The sequence below is a fragment of the Ostrinia furnacalis genome, unplaced genomic scaffold (genome assembly GCF_004193835.3).
Source record: "Ostrinia furnacalis isolate ACB-3 unplaced genomic scaffold, ASM419383v2 OfSCF7475, whole genome shotgun sequence".
Classification (NCBI taxonomy): Eukaryota; Metazoa; Arthropoda; class Insecta; order Lepidoptera; family Crambidae; genus Ostrinia; species Ostrinia furnacalis.
Window position 1 is genome coordinate 20944 of NW_021137714.1, and position 27422 is coordinate 48365.

At 39.1% G+C, this 27422-nt stretch overlaps 1 protein-coding gene across 1 annotated transcript; it reads right to left on the minus strand.

Annotated features, from left to right (window-relative positions):
• LOC114364845 (facilitated trehalose transporter Tret1-2 homolog) lies at positions 1–27382 on the minus strand. Its single transcript, XM_028321169.1, has 8 exons — positions 27376–27382; positions 25720–25949; positions 4213–4536; positions 3159–3261; positions 2497–2592; positions 1853–2070; positions 1015–1197; positions 1–237 (listed from the first exon to the last, which is right to left on the minus strand). Exons 1-8 carry the CDS (start codon positions 27380–27382, stop codon positions 1–3), a joined length of 1398 nt encoding a protein of 465 aa, XP_028176970.1.
• Between the last annotated feature and the right edge of the window lie 40 nt (positions 27383–27422).

Consider the following 27422-nt stretch of genomic DNA (forward strand, 5'->3'; position numbering starts at 1 on the left):
CTATTTGTAATATAAAAATCCCCTCTCGTACATGCCCTGTATCTCTTCTAGCCTAATCCCTTTGGTTTCCTTCGCCGTCAAAAAGGTCAGCACAGTAGCTGCCGCAGATATGACACAGAACATCAGGAATGTTCCGTCAAGACCCAGGTGGTCCACAAGAAGACTGAATATTGAGAGCAAAGCGAAGTTGCTGAAGCAAGTGCTGCTCATGACGATGGAGGAGGCTAAGCTCTTCACCTGAAAGAAGAAACTGTATTGAATTACTTAATTAGGAGGTAAAAGGAATTATACAAGAAGGAAGTTTCCAAATTCTGCAAAAGTTAAAAAAAATAATCAAAAATCAAAATTATTTATTCAGTTTAGACCACAAGTGGCACTTGTGAACGTCAAATATAAAAAAGAAAAGGTAACCCTTATGGGGCACTTTACATGTCTCCTTATCTTTTAAAAGTTAAAAGGCAAAACATCATGATTCTGAAACTTATTATCCCACCGAAAACATTTTTCATGCTAAATGTTGCCAAGACTCTTCTTGGGTCTGGTCTTGGTTGATATACCTTAATGCGAAACATTATCAGATCTCATGGTAGAGACAAGCTTCTAACTTTGCATACCCTAACTCTACAAGCTTTAACTTCTCAAATTCTACAAATATTAGATGGCTTGGCATTCTTGCTATGGATAAAGAATGTAGGTATTGTTGACTGTTCAATCATTATTTCTTGTAGGTCTAAGTTGTTGAACTTACCTACTGCAAGGGCTTATTTTATGAACTGGCCGGCCGCGACTTCGTAGGCGTGGATCCCGTTTTACCCCCTTAGGGGTGGAGTTTCATAAAATCCTTTCTTAGCGGATGCCTAATTGCCTACGTCATAACATCATTGCATGCCTTTCAGCCCGATCCGTCCAGTGGTTTGGGCTGTGAGTTGATAGATAACTATGTCAGTCAGTCAGTCACCTTTGAGTTATACATATTTATGTTTAAATACCTACTCTCTAGTTTTATCGTCATACCTTTGGCGAGAAAGATTCTGACAGCTGCACCAACGGCACGTTGTTCACTCCTGCCTGGAAGGCACAGGAGTAGAGCAGCATCACCAATGGAACTGCCCATGCTGGACTGCCTGACCAGCGCAGAAGGCCGACCAGAACGCCGAGGCAGATAGTACAGATGGCGCAAGTAGATATTAGCAACAACTGGAATGCAGATTATATTATCCTTCTAAATAAAACAAGTGGGCGGGCTAAGAGGAGAACCAAAGTGACCGACATAGCTTGCAGAATTGCTAAAATCAAGTGGCAGTGGGCGGGGCACATAGCTCGTAGAGACGATGGCCGTTGGGGCAGAAAAGTTCTCGAGGGGCGACCGCGGGCCGGAAGACGTAGCGTGGGCTTGGCTTCCAGTAGGTGGATCGACGTTCTGGTGAAGGTCCCGGGAAGAGCCTAGATGCGGGCAGCGCAGGACCGGTCATTATGGAAATCCTTGGGGGAGGCCTTTGTCCAGCAGTGGACGTCATTTGGCTGAAAAGTTCGAAAGCAATAGTCATAACAATAACGGCATTACTGCTTTGGCAGTTAAGAGATAAGATAGCCAGTTCCTCTGTGGTGGAGGATTCTGGGTGAAGCTCGCTTCCACCTTCGGCCTGTTCCTCACTTTCCATCTGGTGAGATACAGGCCAAGAGCTTCATAAACAATTTCTCTGTAGCTTACTGGTTAGAACAGTCACCCAGTAAGAAAGATAGTGGATTCAAGATTAACCAGGGGCAGTCAAAATATTTTTAAGTAAATCATAATGAAGAATATAATTGTTAAGGCTCCAATAACTATGTATATTGTCTGCTCAAAACCTACCCGTCTCCCAACCAAATCCGTGCACAGTACTGCCAGAATGTTCCCGATCACGATCGCCACAGCCAAGATGACTGAACATAAATGCGGGGATAGATCTGGTGCTGCTGCCAGGAAGAAGTGGACGGCATATGCTTGCACCGCCATAGCTCCCATAAATGCTGTGATGATGACGTGGGCAGTCAGCGTGATGATCGCTCGCTGGGTCGGCTTCGATGTCCCTGGAAGAAAAATCTGGGTTTATACATGAATCTGGGTTAAGATAAACACACGTAGAGTTCTAAAGAGTTCGGTCATTTAAGGCTGATTAGTAAAATGCTGTAAGACATAAGTACCTACCGCCAACTATACATAGGTAGGCAATATTAGTAAGTTTCAGATGAAAGAATATTTTTCAAAAAGATCTTACGGGAGTACGGGACTATTCCCACCTCTCGTTGTCACCGCTGCAACTCCTGTGTAGCCGGGATCTACAGCTTGACCCCCAATAAAAACCTAACCAGTGAAGGTCAAGTTTGTCCCGGGAGAAAGTTAACTGTTATTGGACCGTCATCTAAATTAATCAGAAGAACATAGGAGGAGTTCGAAGTCAAGAGGAGAAGGATGAGTCAATAAGATCTATAATGATGGTACTCGTAGATACATACTCAGTATCTTCCAAGGAGAAATATCATCGGCGCTGCCTTCTTTCTCTTTCTCACAGCCAATGTGTTCTAGGATAATATTGTCATCCTTGTTTACTTCTGCAAAAAATATGTAAAAAAACAAGGTTATTTCTGTAATTGATTCAATCCACTATGTTAATTCGACCAAGGACACTGCTGAACAAAGACCTCCCCCAAGGATTTCCACAACAACCGGTCCTGCGCTGCCCGCATCCAGGCGCTTCCCGTGACCTTTACTAAAGCCCGGTCCGTGAGCACGTAGAATTTTGTCCAATGACCCCTAGCTACCCATCCTTATCGCTCGCGCGTAATTATTTGCTGTCGCGACTGTGCGACTGGCACCCGCAGTGAGTGTGCGAGCGCGATAGCAACATAATTATGCGCGAGTAATAAGGATGGGTAGCTTGGGGTCATTGGACAAAATTCTACGTGCTCACGGACCAGACTTTAGATCATCAATCTACCTAAAAGTAGGCCTGCCTACTCTACATCTTTCAGTCTGGGAGATTAAAGCATCCTCAATATTCATTCATGTACCCAAGTACGTAATATTCGGGAAGGGAAAACACTATAATAATTATGCTAAAGAATTTCTTGCTGATTAAATACATTTCTGCTCATACTGCTACGGTCTAAGAACTTACTTGTATAACCCTGTCGTTGAGTCTTCAAATACTCGAATTCCTCCAAAACTGCCGTCGTAGTTTTAGACGTGCCACGATAAAACTTAAGTGACGTCAGAGCTTCCTAAGTATTAACAAAACGTGAACGCAGATAATTACTTTTATCAGATTCTGATTTCCTACATAATTATGGCTTTAAGATAATAAGTTGAGCCTAAATTAAATACGTAGGTAGTTGCAGATGTAATAAAAGAGCGTTTACATTATAAAAGCCACGTGCAGAAGCTAGCAACTAAAAATATACAGGATGGAATTTTGTAATACCGCCTGGAGGGAAAGTACTCTTAATATTGTAGATAGAAAATTATTTTCAAAGAAAACATTCCTTTATTTTTGAAAATAAATAGAACTGCATTTAAAGATTTCCAAAAATTTGCTTGCTACACCCGGGAATCGAACCAACTAAAATCTGTTAAAAATTACACCCTGTATTTTTATTACATGGATCGTTAGGGTTAAGTATAAAGATGAAATCTCTCTAACAGACTTGATATATTATCAAATGAAAGGAAAACCATGAAATCTTAAAGTATTTTAATTATGCACAGAAAATTGTATGGTATGGTAGTGAATTTTCGAAAAATTTTCGAAAATCTTTGAATGCAGTTCTCTTTCTTTTCAAAAATAAAAGAATGTTTTCTTTCAGTAAAATTTTCTATCTACAGTATTGAGAGTACTTTCCCTCCAGGTGGCATTACAAAATTCCACCCTGTAGAGCTATTAATTTTAATGAAGCGATCCTAGACACTTTGTAACTTCATTGTTGGCAAAATTTACTGTTAGTTTCGTTAACATTCCAGTATTTTAAGTAAATAAGTAGCACTGACCCATTTATTGTCCCGAAGCAGTGGTAGGGTTAATATTGGGACGTGTAAAAGTGCTTTTTAAAAGCCTATTTGCAAAAATAAATGAGTTTTATGAGTTTTTTAGCTATATTTGAAATTACTCTTTAATCAAATTTAATTGAAGAGGTAACAGGCAACAGATGAAGCTCAATTTCGTAATTTAAACTTACCTTAGTTTCATTCTTCGTGATCAAATACACTGGGCTCTCCTTCATAAGAGTCAGTAACAAAACAAACAGCACACACACTGACAGATTCAGATAGATGATGACGTCATAGCTGCACACCCATCCGGTGATGTAAGACACCAGAGCCCCAATGGAGAATGTGAAGAGCGGTATCGAGGCCATAGTCCCCCTGATGAAGGCCTGGCAGATCTCATTGATGTAGGTAAAGACCACCACCAAGTGGATGCCGACTCCGTAGCCCAGTATGAATCGAGCTATGATTATTTGGGTGACGGAGTGGGCTGACGCGATTAAGGCCCAGGAGAGCTGAAAAATACATATTTATTAAGGGTTAGTTGAAATTCCAAATATATCTTGACAACTTTATGGAACCAGAAGGTCATCATGGAGTACCCCACCTCATTTGGGTTGGTAACATTAAAAAAACAAGAGAAGAGTGGATAAATAATAAAGTAATTTCGTCATGTCTCGCCAGNGAGCCATAAAGAAGAAAAAAAAAAAAAAAGGTGGCGAACTTTTTTTTTAAATTCAAAACAAGCCAGGTGTTTGACCACAATCGCACCTACCTGATGTTAAGTGGGATGCAATCTAGGATTACAGGTAGATTAGGTACATTTCTGCCCTGTAAGTGCTTATTCACTCTCGCCTTGAAAAGGCCCGGATTATATACTCAACATCAAATAAACAGCACCTTTCGCGACGCGAACTTTAAAGATTTTCTTCTGACACAATCATGGTGCCCCAACAATATTGGTGTTATTTGAAAGCCCAATCTGGATCCTTCTAAAGACACATTTTTGGGGTAAAAACCTTTCCTTTAATGAAATGAAGATTAGAACTAGGTTTTTAAATGGTGCCAATATTGATGGGAAGTGGGGATGCGTACGTTTGAAAGTACTTGTCGCGGGAGGTGCGATTTATTTGATGTCGAGTGTAGTTTTTGGGAAAGACAGCAGCAGGCAACGAATTCCAATTAAACTATTTGACGCTGATATAACAACGTTACGGAGGATCTATTTGGCCAAAGACATAAGTTAATCCTCCTCCGGAGTCAGAGGTCCCCTACTGAAATGGTGCAAGAACTACATGGAAGATAGGAAATATGTGGTAAAGGTTGGTGAAACGTACAGCCGGCCAATTAGCATCACGGAAGGCACGGCACAGGGTACCGTACTAGGCCCCTTAAATTATCTGACATATGTAAACGACGTTCCGGGAATCGTGACTGAGTGCTCCTTGTACCAATTTGCGGATGATACTTGCATTNATATGGGCATTTCTACAGCACGGTGTTATTTTTCTCAATTCGGTGCTAAAATTAATATTTCGTTTTTTAAGTAGTTTCGATACAAAAAAATAAAGTTTACTCCATTCTAATTGTATAAACAGCATTGTCACTAAATATTGTGAAGTGGTTTATGAGAAAAGTTAAGCACCGAATTGAGAGAGCACCGAATTGTGAAAATGAATCACGGAATTGAGAAATGAATCTCCAAATTTAAAAATCGCTCCGTACACTTAGAATTGATGACATTATGTAGAAATACATAATGTATTTCAATAATCAATATGATAAATACCTGAAACTTTTGATATCTGACTGCTGGTCTTACTTAGATGGTTAATTTTAGGTTTAATTGTGTGAAACATCCATTGGAATTAAACAAAAATCCTAATCAATATGTTTAATTTTTTAATAAGGAACTATGAATCATTCCTAATTTTTATATATTATTTTATTTTATTAAAGTTATATAAAAATCAAATGATATTTAAATAAAATAAATACATAACACAGGGTCTCCTTTTAGTTTATTTATTCTTAACCTAAAACAAAAAACAAATAGGTATAGCAAGACCCAAGAGCTAGATTGACCTGACACTATACCGAAGATATACCGGACGTCAGTTTGTACAAAATTAAAATAGCTCTCAAACAGCAGAAATACAACAAGGCACCGGGTGTTGACGGCATCACGGCTGAGCTTCGCCGGTACTAAAGGCTCTACCGAAGCAGTTTAATTCCGTCATCCTCGAAGGAAAAACGCCTTCAGCATGACACAGAAGTGTGGTGATAGAATTATAGACTCATCTCACTTCTGAGGCGTGTTTACAAGCTGTTTTCGAGAGTCCCTACGAATAATCTCGCTCGCAGACTCGACGACTCACTTCCAGCCTTCCGAAAAGACTTTAGTGTTATGGTACACTCACAGGTACGCTACGGCAGATACAAAAGACCAAGGAGCCAATTCACGGACGATATCGTAGTCATGGCTGAGACCTTGGAAGATCTAGGCACAATGCTCGATGGCTTCCGCAGAGCCTCTCAACAACTGGGTCTCAAAATGAACATGAACAAGACAAAAATCATGTTAAATGTCCGTGTTTCATCCACTCCTCTGAAGGTTGGAGACTCTACACTCGAAGTTGTTGACAATTGTGTATACCTGGGAGGCTGGGACAAAGAGTCTAGATAGGTAGGTCCAACTTTNACTCGTTCAAAGCAAGAATTTATAAATTTGAACTCGAAAGAGCACAGTCGTGCGTCTTAGACAACCACAAAGGACAGTGATATTTTACAGGAACCTCCGGAGTTATTTCGAGCAGAAAAGGGATTTTGGTGTCATTACACAGCTACAACAAAAACTGAATCAGTATTTCATTCATAATAATTTCAGAGTTTGCTGTTGTCGGTGGGACCATATCCTGGGAGGATGGGAGCGTATGGACTCTTCCAGCGTCTTCAAGTTCCTGATTGTTTTCAATTGGTGAACCCTCATATTATTCTATTGCGATTAACTGTCAGTTTCAGTAATTTCGATTTGGCTAAGATTTAGCATCGAGCTGATTTCATGCTAGAGCTGAAATGAACGAACTGACTCCCTGATGAAAAATTGTGGGCTAACAAAGAAAAATCATACCTTTGTAATGGAAATTGCTTGAAACAACAATGAAAAATTTCAACTTCTATTTGGATTTAACATAAAGTTTTTAAATTTTGAAAAGGTTCGAGATTAGTAGGTACCGCTGAAAGTTTCCCGACCGCACGAGGTTGCAATAAGAACGCTCAGAGTCCCGGCGCTACATTAGGAATGTAATACGGCACATACGTAGACATACATTATGGAATTCGTATTACCTGCATTATTTTTGCTTCAAGGAGTTAACACAACATTAAATAAGAAAGCTTATTGTTTTTTAACAATTTATCTTATGTAAATAATTCTTAAACGTCAAGCGCAAGCGATCAGCACTTAATTACTGATGTCCGCTTTGGCATCGCCACATTCGCTAATCGATTCTTGATACCTTCGTTCCCAATATTTAAATACGGAACATCATTTGCCCCAGACAACCTTCTTAAATTGTCTCAGAAGTCGTGCATTAACTGGCAAAGGACTTGGAATGATGTAGTGTTTCTATAAAATCCTATAATTAATTAAAAGTTTTCTTTGCAAATTAAAAGCATTTTGTTCCTTTATACATACCTACCTACTTATAAGTATGTATGCTGAAAGCTAAGAGAACACTTTTGTGGATCCGTTTTCTGTAAATTTACTCATTTATGTTCGTTCTCACAATTTTCCGAGTACACGCTATCTAGCTAGACGGTTGAGTGAAAACGAATGGATCTAAACAGCCTTGTGAAACAAAAAGTAATCAGTTAAAATGTCCCCGGGTGCACGATGTCGACCCGCACAAATGGCCCTACGAGCGCGATTAATGAAAACATTTACACCGGCCCGTTATGAAATAATCCCGGCCCAAAATAAAAGCCAGGCGGTGCGCCACAAAGAGATTACTACGGTGAAAATTTCATGCAAAGCGCTGCAAGAGAGCGACACTCGACACAACACACTGCGCCGGACACTCGCGCCCAATGCTATTTTATGTGGACAGGTACACGCGGCGCTCGTCGACATTCATTTGTCGAATCCATCCTGATATTACTAGAGATATCTAAGTATTAATTATTTATTTATTTAGGACAACCAACAAGAAGCAGATCTAAAAACCTCCTTAAAAACAGAGATTTGCATTTTACAGGTAAATCAGACCGATTTAGCTTCTATCTTAGTGAATTAGCCTACAGACTCACTTTAAATGCCAGTTGCAATTTTTAAATGGTCTATATTTTTAATTGAAACGATACAAACTGTATACGATGGTACGAGTAGGTATGAGCTAGTGAGTGCATCCGCGTATTTGTTTAGCGATGCGTCACCTTAACATTATTTATTGCCACCACGTTACATGAGGTGTCTTTAGTTAGTTTTAATAAAATACGAGTATACTAGGTACTCATAGTTTTCACATTGTATTAAAAAGTTCGATGCTCATACTCAGCTGAGACCCACCAGGGCAGCATTGTATCGGAGTTTCAAGTAAAAGTTACTGTATTGTCTTGAACATTCTCAAGCCACGGGCGCAATAGCAGCTGTTGAAGTTAATGAAAACTTAAAAGACAGCGCCAGGCCGCGCCGCCCGCCCCCCGCCCCCGCACGAGATACGAAAGTAAACGACTCGTGCGCAATGAATAATTCAGGGCGCCGCTGCAGCCGCGGTAATGAACATCTCGGCCGTAATGCATGCGCAACTACACCTACTCCCTTGTACTAAAATTTCACAACATACTACGAGCACAAGAGTGCCGCTAACACTTTTAGAGCTTCGTAAAACGCTCCTGAGACACGACTTCGTGATCGCGTTACTGTGCTATCACAGCTCTTTACTTATCTAGCTTTGACTGAAGTCGACTGAGAACACTCGAAATACTTGATTTGTGGACTTATCTAGGTGGTTTCTTTATTTTTAATCGAGGAGTAAGGTTCTATGTTCGACTGTATGTATTTTTTTTTCTTTGTATGTTTCAAAATTCTTTTTTTTTCGAAGACAAAATATCTTTATTTGTATAGACTAATAAATAGTACTTACAAATAGTCAAATATTTTTCTCTTAAGGAGCCTCTACAATTCTACATGTCTCATAATCTTTTACAAGTGATGATATGATTATTATGATTACAAGTGCTGAGAAGAAGCGCCGCAACAAACTCAGTCCACAACCACTGTCTGCCGGTTAATATAAATATGCGCCGTAAGCCCCAAAAAGCTGGTACTATGGGTACTAGACAACGGATATAAACATACTTAAATACTTTTTGCATTCTTAACATATTCTAAATATACTTAAATTCATCATTTCAATTTCTACCCAGCCGCGAATCGAACCCGGGACCCCTCTGCATAGTAGTCCGCTCTGAACCACTACACCAAACGGCCGACATCTAATGTTGAAGTTTTTACAAACACATTCTTCGCTACGCATCTGGCCACATCTCCCGTGGAAATGCAGCCTATGTCGCCGAGCTGTTGCTGTCGCGTGTCGCCTAGTGTGCGCCTACACTTAGGGCTATATTTCACCGGGACACCATGGCGGCGCAAACAGTCGCCGGCTACCAACAGAGGCAGAGCTAGCCCTTAGAGGATACGTTCAGAAATTGGTATTGCCATTTTATAGATAACTTTAGACATTATTTTACTGACGATACGAAGTTCACCGGGACAGCTAGTGTGAATATAAACTTGGTTCGGCCCGTGGGTACCTGCTCTGGCGCGGGCACAGCGCGGCGCGCCAAGAGGTGAGGCGCGATAGGCAGCGCTCCAAATCGCCCGATATTAATCCCTCTCCGCCTCCCGTTGTCCTTCAGTCTTTACCTGCTTACTCGAATAAAAATTTGCACTAAAGCAAACGGATCCCTAAATCGAAAAATAGTCTTAGCAACCCCTAAGTCATTTTAAAGGACCTATTAAACGATTCCCCACATGATGGGTTAGACGATGAAAAATAAATTAATCCCCACGTTACATGTAGGAGAGACCAGAAAAGTGCTAGACATCCAAACTAAGCCTCGCGGTCGAGGAAGACCCCGAAATACATGGATGTCCATTGTCCGTAATCAATAACGACCTTTAACGAAGCCCAAGTTAACAGTAAGACAACCCAGGACCGAGCCGCCTGGAGACGCATGACGCGGAGGGCCAACCCCAAAAAAAACGGGAATGGGCCAGGCAAAGTGGTAGTTACATGTAGGAGAGCTACATACCCTAATAAAGATATGTTTAAAATTATGCCACTTTATTGGTGTGATTGATATTCATACCTACTTCCACAAAATAGTCACCAAGCAAAACCTCGGAGGATTCATTTCCGTAGGTAGTACCTACGGTATTTATTTGGGCAAAGTCTCAAGTCAACAAAAGTGCATTGTAGTGCCCAATGTACCCGTCTCGTCCCCTCATAAAGGGACACTACCTATGCGCTGAGTTCATCAACATGCGCGTCTCCCGCCGGCTGCACTGGACGCCCCAACATTATAATAATGTTGGCTCATTGTGTTGCAACACAACATGCTAACCATTGTGTCTGTCTGGCTTCGAAGTATCATGTTTCTTGAATTAGGTACTAAATGACATTATGAATCTAAATACGTAATACTATAGCTTTAGATTAGCCCAATCACTCTGCCCACATATTCCATATCGTATTATTCCAGTTAGTTTCTTTTAATTATTGAATGCACTAAGAGCCGACAATAATAACACACGTGAAATAAGCAATTTTGAACTTACTTTAACTATACTCTTTCTGGATTATTTTGTATTCCCATCGGCTAACTCAATTTTCCCCATAACATTTCCGATGCGATGAAAGAGCAATCTCTTTCATTCGCATTCTTACAAATATGTTGATAATACAAAAATGTATGCTATATGTGTATAACAACAAAATGTAAGAGGTCCATTAGGCTCGTGTCCTCATATTTTCGGCTTATCATCTCACCCGTTCGTATTCATACGCATTTACAAAACGATAAATAACTACTAAGAGTGAAACATCACAGGGAGAACCAATTCATATACATTACACATTTAGGATAGTAAATAAATAACGCGTTTCGTTAAAACCGCAATAAAAATTCCGTTTCTGTAAAGGCGATAAAAGTACGGAGTTTAATATCGCTCTCTTTTTAAAATGACGACCAGGGCGACAAAAATGCAAATGCCATGTACGGACGACGCACGACGGCACATCAAGGTAAGCACTATGGCAACTTATGTACTTGTAATAGGAACTAGTATTTTGCAAAAAACATGTATAGCCTGATGTGCTGTACATACCATACACAAGAATGCAACACACAGGCAGCCACGCTTGTATTGTAGTATGTTTAAAATAACCATTTAAATACGGAATTACATTTTTACAAGGTCTCGCGCCTTGATAACTTTTATCGACGTCAAAATTTATCGGCAAATCGATAAAATGGCGAGATACCCACTTATCGCGGCGCTCCTCAAAACCAAAATCAAAATCAAAAATATTTATTCAGTTTAGCCCACAAGTGGCACTTATGAACTACTTACAGGTTACTACTACTACAGGTCATAAAAAAAAACATAATATTTTCAAATATACCTGACTTGCTGAAACTAAAAAAGGCTAAGTTTTTTAAAATAAAATAAATATGGTAGGTACGAGTACACGTACCACGTGTTTTACAAGTGAGTTTGAGCTTGTAGGGGCCAATCGGTGAAAAACAAGGGCGCGACAATGCTCCAGGGAGAACCAACAAACAACCCGCGGAAAGGGAAATGCTTTATTCTGCGAATGATTAATTTACCAACTCGTATTTCTCTTTCTAAATGCTCCTGGATAAAAGCTTTAAGGGTTTTCAGAATGAGAACAGGCGAAGAATGAATTCAGCGGACAGCGCAGGGTGAAAGGGCACACAATGTCTGCGGCGCGAAGTCGTTTGTTCGGTTTAGGCTTTCAATGAAGTCGCATTCGGAGTGCGCGCTTTCAAATAGAAAACTTTTAGAGCGTAAATGATCCAATTATTTCATTATTTGTAAGAACTCGGCAACATCTTTGTTAAAAACAAAATGCTTTTGTTATTAATCAATTATTATTCATCCTATTTTATAAAATTAGAAATGTACAGACCTACCGTACGAAACGAATGAATTTTATCGTGCACTAATTTGTATGTAATAGGTACCTATTTAAGTTGTCCGTCATTTGCTAACCATTCGACCATTTGTTGGTATCCGATTGAGCTGGAATTTTGGATGTACACCTTTAATTAAGTCAACGAANGACCTGAAGCGTTCTCTACCACTTCTGGGTAATTGCTGCTACAGCTAACTCGTAAATTACTATTTAGCTATAGAAACAGATTGCTAAGTGATCTATAAAGAAATAACGAAGAAAAGATCGCTTCACTCCAAAAGTAGGTTTTTATTTAAATGCAATATTAAAATTATAATATGTTTATTTGATGTTTAAATATTACCAAACATTAAAATGGGGAATTATAAAACGATCGACTAAAAAATAACTGACTGATGATGGCATACTGTTTTAATAACTTGAGCGGTATGAATTTGAGTAAGCGAAAAATTAACTTAAACCTTTACCTGGTAGTGGCAGAATTGTTGCCACCATATTTTGAACCTTATATACCTTTAATACATATGTCGACTAATTACATCGTTTTATGAAACCAATGACGTACTTAATGATCAGCAGTATGGATTCCGTAATAACAAAAGTACAACTATGCTACTATCAAAATTTACTGATGAAATCAACGAAAATCTAGGTCATAAGAAACATGTCTTAGTTGTCTTTATCGACTATAGCAAAGCTTTTGACACGTTGCGACACCACACATTGATAGACAAGCTGGACGACTCCGGAGTCAGAGGTCCCCTACTGAAATGGTGCAAGAACTATATGGAAGATAGGAAATATGTGGTAAAGGTCGGTGAAACGTACAGCCGGCCAATTAGCATCACGGAAGGCACGGCACAGGGTTCCGTACTAGGCCCCTTAAATTATCTGACATATGTAAACGACGTTCCGGGAATCGTGACTGAGTGCTCCTTGTACCAATTTGCTGATGATACTTGCATTATATCGGCGGATCGGGATGTAGCAACTGCAGAAAGGAAATTACAGTATGATTTTACAAACTTATGTAAATGGTCACACGACATGGGTCTGGTTCTAAACGCTAGCAAAACCAAAATGATACATATACACTCCAGTCACAACAAACCAAGCAAGTATGCACGCCTACTGGTTCATAATCATAATTGCCTGCACGTTGAACAACCGGGATGCTCCTGCGAAGCCGTGGAACGGGTTAGCCAGCAGACATACCTTGGTCTAATCATTGACGATCGGTTCAACTGGGCCTGCCATATAGAAACCTTAATAAACAAACTAAGAGTTATCCTATCAAAATTCTATTACATCAAGAATAAAATACCGTATACAATTCTAAGAAACCTGTACCTATGTCTTGTGGAATCAATTATCTCGTATGGCATCACAAGCTATGGACGTACATATAAAACATACCTAGACAAAATATACTCCATACAACTCAGATTTCTAAAGTTAATAGTTCCTAAAAACATTAAACGCCAATTTGCAGATAATTATCACGAACTCTTTAAACACTGTAGAATAATACCAGTACACCAAAAAGTATACTATAGCTTGCTAACAGAACAATATCATCGAGAAGAACTACGCGTGCCAATAAAACATAATAAACTAACCAGAAAAGTAAAAGATAAAAAGGTCTCAACTATATCTGCTAAAAATACCTACGGTGCAAGAACCACTCAGTACATCGTTCCGAGACTGGTTAATCTCCTGCCAACTGAAATAAAAGAAAAAATAAACACTAAAAATATAAAAATTATACTTAGGAAGTTCTTTTATAATAATAATTTATAATCAACATACCGTCGTGTTGCTAAATACCCATTAATCTACCTAATCTATAAATATTAATTGAACTACAAATAACATAACACAATGATAAAACTTACCCTTAACTACCTTAATATAAATTACTAAAACTATAACAAAACTTTCCTCTGACCAAACTATGCACTTATTACACATCGTACACAGAGTCATACTAGTTTACTAACTAAAATAAAATAAAAAATATATATATTTCTTTGGAACAAGTATAACTTGTATTACATAAACATGAAGACACCCTGTAGGTACGTTGCAAAAAATAACTAGCGGAACGCTCGACCCGAGTCGACGTAGTATCGCGTCGTGCGACTCACCTCCAGCTGGCAAAATTGATACCTACCGCCTTCCTATAATATTAATTTGTATACTTATAAGCTATTGCGATGAATGTGCAATGTCACAACAAACATTTTTATGTTTAGTGATATAAGAAATGTTAGATAATAAGCCTAACCTTGTAATTAAATTAAATAAATAAAAAATAAAAATTCTGGTGAAAATACAATGTGCAATACTCAACGGCCGTGTCGCTCCAAGTTAGTGGATCACATATTTTTTTCTCAAGCCCTTAAATATGGGTATCAAATGAATGCTTGCTAGAAAACGATTATTTAACTAAACACCAAAATCAAATTGAAAGCTTATTTTTTTTAATATTTGGCTATTATTTGAAACAATATTTATAATATCAAACTTGTTTCAACTATACATAATGTAGATACTCACTACTACTTTAGACCTTTAGTATTTTCGGTACCTTGTGGCCTTGTAATTACAAAAGTGTGTCTAGATGATATTAAATAAAAAGTAAATAAGGTACGAGTATGAAAAAGGAATTAAATATGACCATGTTCCAAAGAAGTAATACAATGCTTGCCGTGAACAATGTTTTTTTTTAAATTGCTACGGATGTTACTGTACTACGCTGCTACGGCGCTACGACGCTACGGAAGCTGCAGTGAACCTACATTATTATATCGAAAAAAAAATTAACATCGTTAACCTTTTGGAAGCAAATACAATACATACAGGAACATACTATAGATTTTTCACTAGCCGGCTTCCTGATTACGGGTTTGAAAGGCTTCCAACCAGATTACCATCGCAGATAGTCTCGTGAATGCAGTCGGGACGCTTCGCGCTAGATGTACTCGCACGATAGTCCGCTCCGGCAGTCGGAGTCGCAACGCAAAGCCGATTACGTTCGTCTCCCAACTTAACAAATCAAATATCTGCTCTATATTTAATTACATACTTTGACCATAATATGAATCTTATCAACTCCAAATACAGCGCCCGTGTAGTATGTACGGAAAAACTATGCAGCGCGCTGAATCATAAAAAAATCCGTGTTTAACTATTCAATGGTGCGTTTATTTATCATTAACATGTTTTTTTTTTTCACGTCTAACCAATCTAGGAAGAGGTCAACAAAGCTCTGCACTAGATCGCGGGCAAACTTCAGCATTATCTATGTGTTTCAAACAAACAATTAGGTTGTGGCGCTTAGTCGGCAACTACGTGCCCGCCCATACTCGGTTCGTTCATTCTACTCAACACGTTGCAAGGCTTCATCACGAAAACATTTTTGCACTAACTCGTATTTATAAAGCTAGGGAAATGTAATTAGTTGTAAAACTGTCGATTGGAAGGTAGTTCGATCCTTGTCATCCACATCAGATTTATATCTTCCTGTCCGCCACAGTGAACTATTGTGTTGTACCCACTCCTTACACACACAAGCTTAGCTCAAGGTATTAGCGGGAATATTTGTAATGCACATATGATGCCGTGCCTCCCCCGCGCTGCGTCTTTAGTAGCCTAAATATAGAGTTTCGAGTTCATTCCTCGCGCCAGCAAAGAGCCCCCACTGCGACAACAGTTCTATATTTTCACTCCGCCGACGATTTAGGTTATGATATTTTGGTTTTGCTAGCGTGTCGGCCGCAATAACTGTCATTTGTATTAATATAATTAGATAGGTAACATGTACCTACATAAGTGACTATTTTCCTCTTCCGGTTCTGAAAATAGCTCTCCTATAAACAAGCATTATTCCGGTATGGGTAAATAAATACGTACCTACTGCATGCATATTAATATTAACATAACTGATATTCTTGTCATATATTGAGGAGTTTCATTTTTAATCTATAACAAGGAAGCTCTTGGCCTGCATCTCACCTGATATAAAACCTATTGGAACACAAGGAACGGTTAAAAGTTACAGAGGTGTTTACTTAATTAATACCTATCAACCGCGTGTGCGGCGGCACCATTTCCGTATAATGAACGTTTTTAGAATTGTGATAAATAACTCAATACATATTTCGAGATTTTAGATTCCACCAACCATACGGAACTACCGTAACGTTAAATTTTGACTTCAATGAGCAATTTTCCACTCCATTTCTATCGGAAGACAGAGGCAACATAATTGCTTTCGTGAACGCGTGAGTTGTCGGCGTTCGGCGGGTTTGTCGGCGTGCCGGAGTCGGCGTCGGCGGCGTCGTTATCGCGGGGCGCATTCGTCGCGCGTCAGCCGAACGCCGATAACGTACAAATTACCATACTTACTTTACGGCCAGAATTTTCGAACGTGCGTTAACGAGACCGTTCGCGAGGCACAAAAACGTTCCGATGTAACTCCGGTGCTATAACATATAATGACTTCTGATACAATCTCTTACACCTTCGCTGCTCGATATCTATATTTCATTTCATATTTATACTTAGCTCTGGATATAAATATGAAATAAAATTATTGTATTATATAAAATTATTATTATGATGAGCAATACGTAGACGTTTAATTTAATAGTAAACTTGTGTAGCATAAATAAACAAAGAGTCAGCTACCTCTACCAGGTTCATCGGTCAGCAAAGGCATGAAGGGGCAGCCAAGTTGCCGCTTTACAACTCCACAAGCGACAGCGATGAAAAATTTCCGAACACTTGCCGCAGTTTATTAGTAGATTTACTGCACGCTACAATTTGAGCAATAGAGCTAAGACTTAACGTACCTACAATGAAATTGCGCAATTCACATCGCAAAATGTGCTTCACTTTCAGAAAATATATTTTTAATAATCGATATTATGTATTTTAAAGCATTCGATTCGAAATCATTTTTGGCTGACTTTTGCAGTCAAAAAGTGGTTTTCACCGATTATGAGTTTTAACTACATATAACATCGGGATATGCTTTTTTTTTTCATTTTTGTGTACTTTCTTAAGCTTAAATGTGTGTTAATTAAGTTATTAATTATTATGTGAAATTTAATTAATTTTATAAAAAAATTTACAATGTTATTTTTGTAATAAAATAAAAAATACAATTTGATTTTAAAATCATACAATATTAAAACACGTCTAAATAAATTAAATCGATAGTTCTATAACCAGTCGCAAAGTGACACAAAGTTTGATTGGAGTTAAACCGCTGATTAATAATATAACTTGTGTCGGCGCGATCAGCTGACGCGACACGGAAATCGAATTAACGCGCCTCACTCCCCGCGCCCGCCCACGCCGCGATATTATAAAACGATAACATCATTATCTCTGGAGACACCAGCCATTAATTATTTCAGCGCGTCCTGATCGGACGTGCCGATCGCCGCTCACTTTATGAGCGGAAGACTAATTTGTGCAGTAAAGTAATATCGCCCAAGATTAAAGTTATATGCTGCTGCTTGAAATCGGCCGCTAAGGCTGCAGCCACAAATGATGCGATAACTTGCGCTCGTCTTACTATTATTGAAAAACGAATCAAGTGGCAATTATATCTGTAGGTGCAGAGAGTTCCGTAGTTTTTATTGCAATAAATGTTTACAATAAAACTGTTGGTTGACCCCTCCAAATTCGAAAGCCTCCATTCACCATGGCAAACACTGGCATATAAAATTCTCGGACTCGCCTCCGGAGCGCTGCCAAACAATCAGCGGCGGCTGGACCCGCCTCAAGTGCTTAGCTCCGGCTTAGCTGGTTCTGTTCCACAGTGCGTATGCTCAGTATGCCCAAGCTGAAGTTTTTTACAAGCTAGTTGTGCCTTAAATGCCCATAAATGGTTTGAACATCTAATAGACAGTACTTGTATAAATAAATATTTTACTATTAAAACAACAACAGTATCTTCTTAACGTATCTTAAAGAAACAGGACAAAATTAAAGTAAGAGATCGTCTAGTCATGATAATGATTACGAAACAAATGCCTCCAAAAGTCGTAAACGTAACAAGTAAAGTACTATGAGTAAGTCCCAGTGGGGACATAAGTCGTACATAATTCTTTAATAAAGAAACAGAATTAAATAAAATAGCTACCTAATATAACAGTGCTTTCTTATTGTCTACGAAAAGGAAGGGAAAGCAGTAAAAACAGTGGAGGAAAATTTACGGTGGGAATAAATCCTATTATCGTTGACGCTTCATAGAATTGATACATGCTTGTACCGACTGGGGCCCACCGAATTGGATTTTTTGCAGCGTGTTTTAAGATTCACCCTTGAATCGGAAGAACCCTTCCACGATCACTCACGCTTCACTCCTATTGCCCGTCAAAGCCGATATTCCGAGAACCGGTCGGACTTTTTTAGGCACTGAATATTCGGAAAGATCATTGCGGCACCTTTCTAGTTGAGTAGACTCAACGATTTATAAATGCTACGAAAGAGTTGTGCGTCTGCTAATGCGCTAACAATGCTGAGTGCGATGTACGATTACAGGTTTGTAAATATCTTGAATACCTACAGTAGAATAAAGCAACGCGATGTAATCTACTCGAAACTCTAATAACCCGCGACCAAGCCAAGTGATTGTGTATTGTGATTCTAAGATTATATTTTTCTACAGTAATTTTCGGACTTTCATTCAGCAATCTTCTGCAGAGTCAATTAACCACGGTGGTACACAGTTACGATATATGCGAATGACAAGGACTGCTACTCAGGGATCACTGTTCCCGGGGAAAAATAAGGAACGCAATTCAGTGACCAATCGGGGCCTCTACTTGACCCGCATTAATGTCCCAAAGAATTAAAAGAGAGCGGGAAGAAAGTAGCTGAAAGTAAATTTTAAAACACTTGTTTACAAAACAAACGTATGAGCAGAACAATGTAATGGATTCTATTATGCGGCCTTCATTCTTTTAGACATATTGTATTCTTAGACGCTGTACGCAGTGCAATATGTAAGAGGCAAATATTCGGCTCTCGCCGGCTGCGGCGGGCGGGGCGCGAGGTCGATAAGTGCGGGCGGGCTTAGACAAATACAACGCGAGTACCGCGCTCGCAGCGAAAGTGTCGCCTGACGTCACCGCGCCATCGCGCCACCGTCCTCGACACGTACCTACCTACAAGAACAGTCGTTATTTTATTTTTTATTTATTTATTTAATTAACAATCATATCTCTATCTAACATTATAGGTTACCCTAATGTGGTTTTATGGCATTTTTCTCAACTTTGCTTATTAAAACAAACATGAACCAAATAAAAATGATTCATTAAAATTTCATTCCCGATAAAAACTAATTGAAAGACGCAGGTCAACCAGTCAAATACGAGTAGGGGCACAGGGCACAACAAATCTTCTTATTGAGGAGTGAAAATGGAGACGACCGATTGACGGCGTCCGCCTGTACTAATGAAGCCATTATTTGGATAAATATTATCTACACTATTTTTTCTAGTCTTCTAGATTGAGGTATTTGGCGCAAGACATGAGAAGCTTTTGCTTTATGCTTTAAAGGCTTATTTGTTAAAATATGAACTGGAAATCTATTTTTTTTTATTTAGTGTAATTTCTTGATTTTTACAAGTTACATCTTTGTCAAAGTTTATGAATGTTACCTAGAGATTCGAAAAATCATTTTTACTTACACTTTTTTCAAACATTACCAAAAAGCTAAATCTTATCTATATATTTTTTCTTATCAAAAACCTGAGATTGGGGTCACATTTATCTTGGGAATCGACATGTTGTGTGCGTCCAATAAAATTTTATTTATTTGAGGACCCGCGTCGCTGCCGATGACTCCGCCGACGGGATAAAGGTCCCGTATTTATGACACCGGCACAAAGCCCGCAATAAACGTTTATTATAAGCTTTCTATCGATATCACACTGATAACATGATGTTTCCGGTATTGGGTTTAGTTGAGGCTGAATCTTGACTGTCAATGAAAATTCAAGAACATCAGTAAGCGGAAAGTAACAATTTGAAAGTAAAATACAAAACATAACTGCATTGTACGTCCGCTTTTATTCAGCACAAGGCCCAAAACGCAATCATTCAAGCGATTAAATCTATACAAGCTTATAGATGTAATTGTGTACCGGCGCAAAGTGCCGTAGCGGCGGTCACGTAGGGCCCCGATGTGCCCTTATTACGCGCACCCGGCGTCCGCACGGCCCGAGGCCATAGTTAAGTTCAAAATAGTAGGCCATACATAACGGCTCTTCGTAAATAAACTTTGGTGCGCCGTATCTAAATGAAAAGATGTATAGAATAGAATAGAATTTCTTTATTGCGGTAAATGTGGTACAAAATAGTGATAAAAATTATTATGAATGTAACTATTTTTACTAGTTAAACTGCGTGGAGATAAGTTTTTTCTGACATTGAACGGGATCTGATTTCCGGTGGAGATGCAAGGCGTTATCAGGCCTAGAAGGCGTTCGTGCAAGTGTGCATGAGTGTGCGCAGATGACGTACTGTGCTCCTTCACTGCGGCGGCTCCAGCGCCGGCTGCGGGCCCCGGCCGGCCGCCCGGCGCGGGCAGGCGCCACCGCCCGCTTTAACGATTACAAGCTTCATTTATTATAGATGCAAACCATCCGCTACACAGTTTACTCAGGGTAGATTCACTTTGTTATTGTTACATTAATATAAAATTCATTCAGGTTTCGATTATTCAAATATGTTGGTGAATACCTAATAGGATTCATTCGTGTACCTGCCGAACCGAACCTTCGGAACTTCGGAAAGTATACCTAAAGACTAAGTTTTTTCTCCGTTTGAAGAATCTAATTAAGAAATGTTTTCAGTCAAGGGGAAGCCTGTAGGCGTTGTAAAATTGCCACAGCAGAATTCACTTTACTTCCTGAGCTGTAATATTTCATTCGTGCGATGGTGTCTTCAGATTGCTAATTGGAGCAGTTTTTGCCGCCCGTGTACCGCTAGCGACCACTTTGCGGCAATGTTTATTTAAGCAGGCACTTCCCCCGGCGTTATTTATCGCGCTGCCGGAGCGCGGCTCATTATTATGTGGCGGCGCCCGCGACGGCTCTCGGCAGTCCGCGCGCGTCACTCCGACGTATAGCCAGCTCATTGCCGATAAAGCCCTATGTGAATTACTTTCAACCTTGCCATTTGTTTTCCTAATTCACATATAATATAGTAAGTAATTCCTTCTCAAACTATGTCATTCAACATGGAGCATCATTTAAGTCTTTATTTAATTCACTTAACAGTAAGTAGATACTAGGTACAGTCAAAGTCGACCTTAATTATACCAGATAAGAAAACCTTTTACAGCTATTTCGTTTTCCCCACACATGATTTGAGACGGTCCCGGCTTTATAGAGTCGCGATAAACTCTTTAACGGCCGTCTTAATTTCTTTACCCCCCATTAAACTCAATGACTTGATTAAATTTTAAAGTTGAACCCGCTATCTTTTAATAGTACTAATACTGATTAAATAAAAATAATTTGGAGCCTAGTAATATTTACTCTATTGGGAACGAATGTTACTTTTTACAGGAAATATTATCCTTATAATATTCAATCACTTATCTATTCGTAATAAGGTTTTAAATAAATAACTGTATTAATTGGGAGTAAAAGTTAAATTTGCCTTAAGAAGTTGCCTCGATATCGATCGACTCGAAACATAGGTCGCGGTTAGTTTGCAAATAAATGGTAAAATGTTAAACACCGGTGTTTTTATTAACTTTAAAATTTGATCTCATTATCATTAGGAATCATGATCGCTCATCACTCAGAAATATGAAACAGGTAGTTTAAGTTTTTTGTAGATTATGTTGAACGGCTGAAGTTAAGATGCAATCTGCGCCGCATTTAGCCGCCTCGCCTAAGACGAAAATAAAATTTATCAATTTACTATCAAAGGACTTTTGACCCTTCCTTTTGCGACATCGACTGCAAATCCACTTCGTCAATTACTTATCTAAACTTTGGATTTCATCCGAAACCCAACCAACTTCTTCGTTAATGCCTGTAATTAAAGAGCTCGCAGGGTTCACATCAGCGTGTTCTTGGTGTGTGATGTATTGTGTAAATGGCCAAAAATTGTAACCTCTAACTGGAGATGAAAGGAGCCGCGTGTTAATAGCGCGTGTGCCGCGCCGGTTACATCAGAGCGAGATGAAGCGATTAGCGCGCGGCGACGATCGCACGCAGGTTTTATGCCCGTACATCAAAGAACGCAACGAAATATTACCGCATTTTACGTCTTTGATAAGGCTTTAGGCAAACTCAGGACCAAATGGGTTTTAAATTGCTTTACCGTACTAAATTTATGTGTCAATAAAAATAAAAAACGTCTTTACGTCATTACTAACTTTACAAAAAGCCATATCTGGAATTACAGGGACTACGAATATTGTTGAAGCATTGCATCTATCGTGAGCTACGTACAAAACGTATATCGATCAACACTATTTATCAAACAACATACCTAGTTAACCTCCTGCTACTAATCAAGTTCAAAACATTTTAATTATTAGTTTCTTCGAGAGAACTATCGAGTATTTTCTACGTTGCTATGGATATCAAGGGATATATGGTAGCAACTTTGTTTTGTTTGTGTTTGGCAGCTGGAGGGATTGATTTCATCGTTTGAAGAGCAGTGTCAATAAAGGAAATTGATAAAATTATGTACCCTTACTTGGGTTCTTATTCTTATTTGTTAATTGTTAACTGACTTTAGGAAAGGAGACAGTAATAAGTTAAAGTTACGCATAAAATTGACGATTTTTAGGAGTTACAACAGCTATTTTTAATGTTTAACGTTTTTATTTTGTTTGAATTTGTAAGTATATATATACGTAATTGTGTATACGTATAAAATAGAAATTATGTTTAATTTTAATTTTTAAACTAAAATGTAAACTCCCGTCCCCCGCAGCCTGGCGAGCGTCGCTCCGAAAATGTATCGCAATAAAATAAACGACAACAATCAATTAATTCAATACCTATTCAAAATAACTCTTAAAGATCACAAACTTCAAACGCAGCTTTTGGTTTGTTCCCAACCGTCTTGTGCCAAAGTTCCCGTAGCAAGCGTACCTCGACCCGACCTATAAAGCATAACAAATTTCTCTGAAACAATAACGTCGCGCTGACTTTAAGTTCAGTTAAGTTTCAAATAAACATCTTCGAATACTGGGATAAGTTGATTGAAGCTACATTTATGTTAAAATACAATGGGGTAAAAATAAGTTCCGTTAAATTGCGTAAAAATATACACATTAGTTTTTATTAATAAATACCGCCTACTAGGTATATTCACAGTTGGGCCCTAAGGTGGAGGTGGTGGCCCTCACTGGAGGAGAATGCTGAATGGCATTAAGTACGCTTTGTGTAATGTGATTTCGTTCGTTTCAGCCAAAATGACATCCACTGCTGGACAAAGGCTTAAGGCTTTCCATAATTAGCGGTCCTTGGTATCGTGGTTTATGTTAAGTTTTAAATAAATAAATTAATATTTGAGTTCCAATTATCAGTAATAAGAATTTTCTATTCGACAAATTACGAGTATGAATGTGATTTAAGGAATAAAGATGTAATTTAAACGAATTGTTTGTGTAATTCTTTAAGAGATGTATGCGTTTATTAAATCCCGCTCTAAAAGGAGTAGCTATTTCTGACGGAGTGGCTGGTTCTGACGCATGGACCATGTTAAAATTAATGCTTAGGAGTTGAACAAAAATATGTACCAATAAACAGTTTTTAGCATCTTTAAAAATATAAGAATGCATTTTCAGAAGTACCTATCCTGTCAATAACAATGAAAATATCACTTGTAGGCTACCTGGTTTTATTAATCATCTTTGGCTTTGTTGTAACTTATTTTAAAGTAGCACGAGATCGCTACGCAAGACTGAATGTGCTACGAGGCTCGCAGTCGTAACACCGTGCTACGAGGCTCGTAGTCGTAACGCCGTGCTACGATTGACTGCTACGGCGCCGGTGTAGATGACGCCGTGGTTTGATCGGCATGCGAGCCGCGCCGCGTCCGCGCCGTAGCGCGCGAAGCCTAATACCTAATACCTCACGTACGCAATACATTTCTTTGTGAACTCCCGCTCCACACAACTTCCATTAAGGCGATTAGAGTCCTCAATGACCTTGAGCGTTTGACCTTCACGCTTCGCCCAACACCCGCGCACCCCGCACGAAAACTCCGATTTGACACCGATCAAAAATACACGGGCATAGGTAGGTACAGAATAGAAGCTCTTTCTTCATACATTACTGCCTATTATTTTAAACTTGAATTGATGAACCTTGATGTCGATGTCATTCAACCCAGGCGCAAGTGATCGCCCGAAATGTTCTAAACTAGCGCACCGTATANCCTGCCAACTGAAATAAAAGAAAAAATAAACACTAAAAATATAAAAATTATACTTAGGAAGTTCTTTTATAATAATAATTTATAATCAACATACCGTCGTGTTGCTAAATACCCATTAATCTACCTAATCTATAAATATTAATTGAACTACAAATAACATAACACAATGATAAAACTTACCCTTAACTACCTTAATATAAATTACTAAAACTATAACAAAACTTTCCTCTGACCAAACTATGCACTTATTACACATCGTACACAGAGTCATACTAGTTTACTAACTAAAATAAAATAAAAAAAAAATATATTTCTTTGGAACAAGTATAACTTGTATTACATAAACATGAAGACATCCTGTAGGTACGTTGCAAAAAAATAAATAGCGGAACGCTCGACCCGAGTCGACGTAGTATCGCGTCGTGCGACTCACCTCCAGCTGGCAAATTTATTGATACCTACCGCCTTCCTATAATATAAATTTTTTATACTTATAAGCTATTGCGATGAATGTGCAATGTCACAACAAACATTTTTATGTTTAGTGATATAAGAAATGTTAGATTATAAGCCTAACCTTGTAATTAAATTAAATAAATAAATAAATAAATTTCAAAAGCCTAAACTATTCCTGTCGCGTTGACGATGACCACTAATTTAACTACGTGTTACCGACGATCCGAGTACTTGGATGCGGGCAGCGCAGGCAGGACCGATAGTTGTGAAAATCCTTGGGGGAGGTCTATGTCCAGCAGTGGACGTCATTTGGTTGAAATGAGTGAACGAGCAAACTTGGCCACGAGTTTTTTCTATTTCGCCGGCACCTAATTCATCTCACATCCTTTCAATTCCAATAAGCTGTCCCAAATGGAGAAATATGCGAACATTAGACCTCCTCAACTCCAACCCGTCTGGCTAGCATGGGGTGGTATGCATACCAATCTTCTTTTTGCCTCTCGTAATCAGAAAGGATCGTCCTTCTGCCATGAATATTAAACGATCTGATGATGATGAGGTGTCGCAAAACTTATGGATACTCACGACACATAATAGTCCACAGATCAGCTCAGACTTCTTTCTCCCCACCAGCTCAGGCAGCTGTCCAGTGGTGAGAGCAGCCACCATGGATCCCAGGGTCACCACAGACGTCATGACGTTGGTCTGACTCTTCGTCATCACAACCCCGAGGGGAGAAGCCTCGCTCTCCAGCAAAGGTGCGGTGTAAGACACCCATGTCAACGAATACGCTCCTATGAAGGCTCCGATACCCACTGAAATGTAAGGCCCATGAAATTTTCATATATTTTCAGGGTATGCTTTGTGCAGTTTTAGGCCTTGTTTGAGTTGCTGCTATAATTATTTATGATGATGAGGAAGTGAAAATAAAATCCAGTTTGAAAGTGAAGCCATCATAGATTGTTATTTTAAATACCTCCCTGTGTTATACCTCCCTCCCAATAGACCTAGTCTTTTTATGCACGTTCCAAATAGCTTGCCCTACCACCATTTTTAGGACAACATAAATGGGGCTGGTGCTGAGTGAGTAGAGAGAAGTGGCGGAAGAATCTCAGTCATTTTTCAGTCTCTTTTTCAATTAGGTATACCAAATTGTATCATTTTTGTGCCTAGAAATTAGAATAGAGAAAGTCTTACAAATAAATACTGACGCCAATTGGACCAAGATTCCTTTCATGATCACATCCACACAATAAAACTTTTTCTAAATTTATAAATTAGTAACACTACATTAAGTAGCGAAATATGAAACAGCACTGAATGCGGTATGACTACTGTTTATAAACATCTTAACTTGAACAAATAAGGCGTTAATTATGGTATTAAAAGCATTAAGAAATAAAGAAATTAATATCTTCAAGGTAAGATAGATAGTAGATATTTGGATGCTATTATGCATTTCATCCCACATCTAGTTTAAGTAGTTTGTTATCCCACCTACTAAGGCCCAGAACAGACGGTGAAACGCAACTGCAACGAAACTGCAACTGCTAGTTACTTTTGAGTTGCATCTAAGTTTCTGCCATAGCGTCCGTTGAGAGACCACACATGATGCGACCAGTTTGAAACTTTCAGTTTCAGTTTCATTCATCAGAAAGTTGCAGTTGCGTTTCACCGTCTGTTCTGCGAATAACTAATTTTGAGAACGAGAAAAAATTTATCTTCTGTTTATTTTATTAACTGAAGAAAGGCAATGTAGGTACCTACTACCAACGGGTTAAGGAAGCCACCTTCGATTGGCTGACAATCATAGTCATAGATGAGACCTTGGATTTTTGTTTAATTAAATACCTACATACATAGAGATTTTTGTTTAATTAAGACGATGGCCGTTGGGGCAGAAAAGTTCTGTAGTGGCGACCACGGGCTGGAAGACGTAGCGTCCTCCTACTAGGTGGACCGACGATCTGGTAAAAGTCGCAGGAAGAGCCTGGATGCGGGCAGCGCAGGACCGTGCATTGTGGAAAACCTTGGAGGAGGCCTTTGTCCAGCAGTGGACGTCATTTGGCTGAAACGACGACGACGACGACGAAATACATAGAATACCAATAGCGCCATCGTAAGGTAAGCATTAAGTAGGTTCGTTCGTTCGTTCGTTTCAGCCAAATGACGTCCACTGCTGGACAAAGGTATTAAGTAGATACTCTACAAAAATGGTGAAGGTTGCGGGAAGCGCAGGACCTGTCATTGTGGGGAAATCCATGGAGGAGGACGTCTAGCAGTGGACA

What these genes read in the sequence shown, in the direction of transcription:
- LOC114364845 (XM_028321169.1), bottom strand. An exon ending in TCACGAAGAATGAAACTAAG is followed by an intron (nt 3,262 to 4,212) that starts GTAAGTTTAAAT and finishes GTTAATACTTAG; the next exon opens with GAAGCTCTGACGTCACTTAA. An exon ending in CGGATTTGGTTGGGAGACGG is followed by an intron (nt 1,198 to 1,852) that starts GTAGGTTTTGAG and finishes TCTGCATTCCAG; the next exon opens with TTGTTGCTAATATCTACTTG.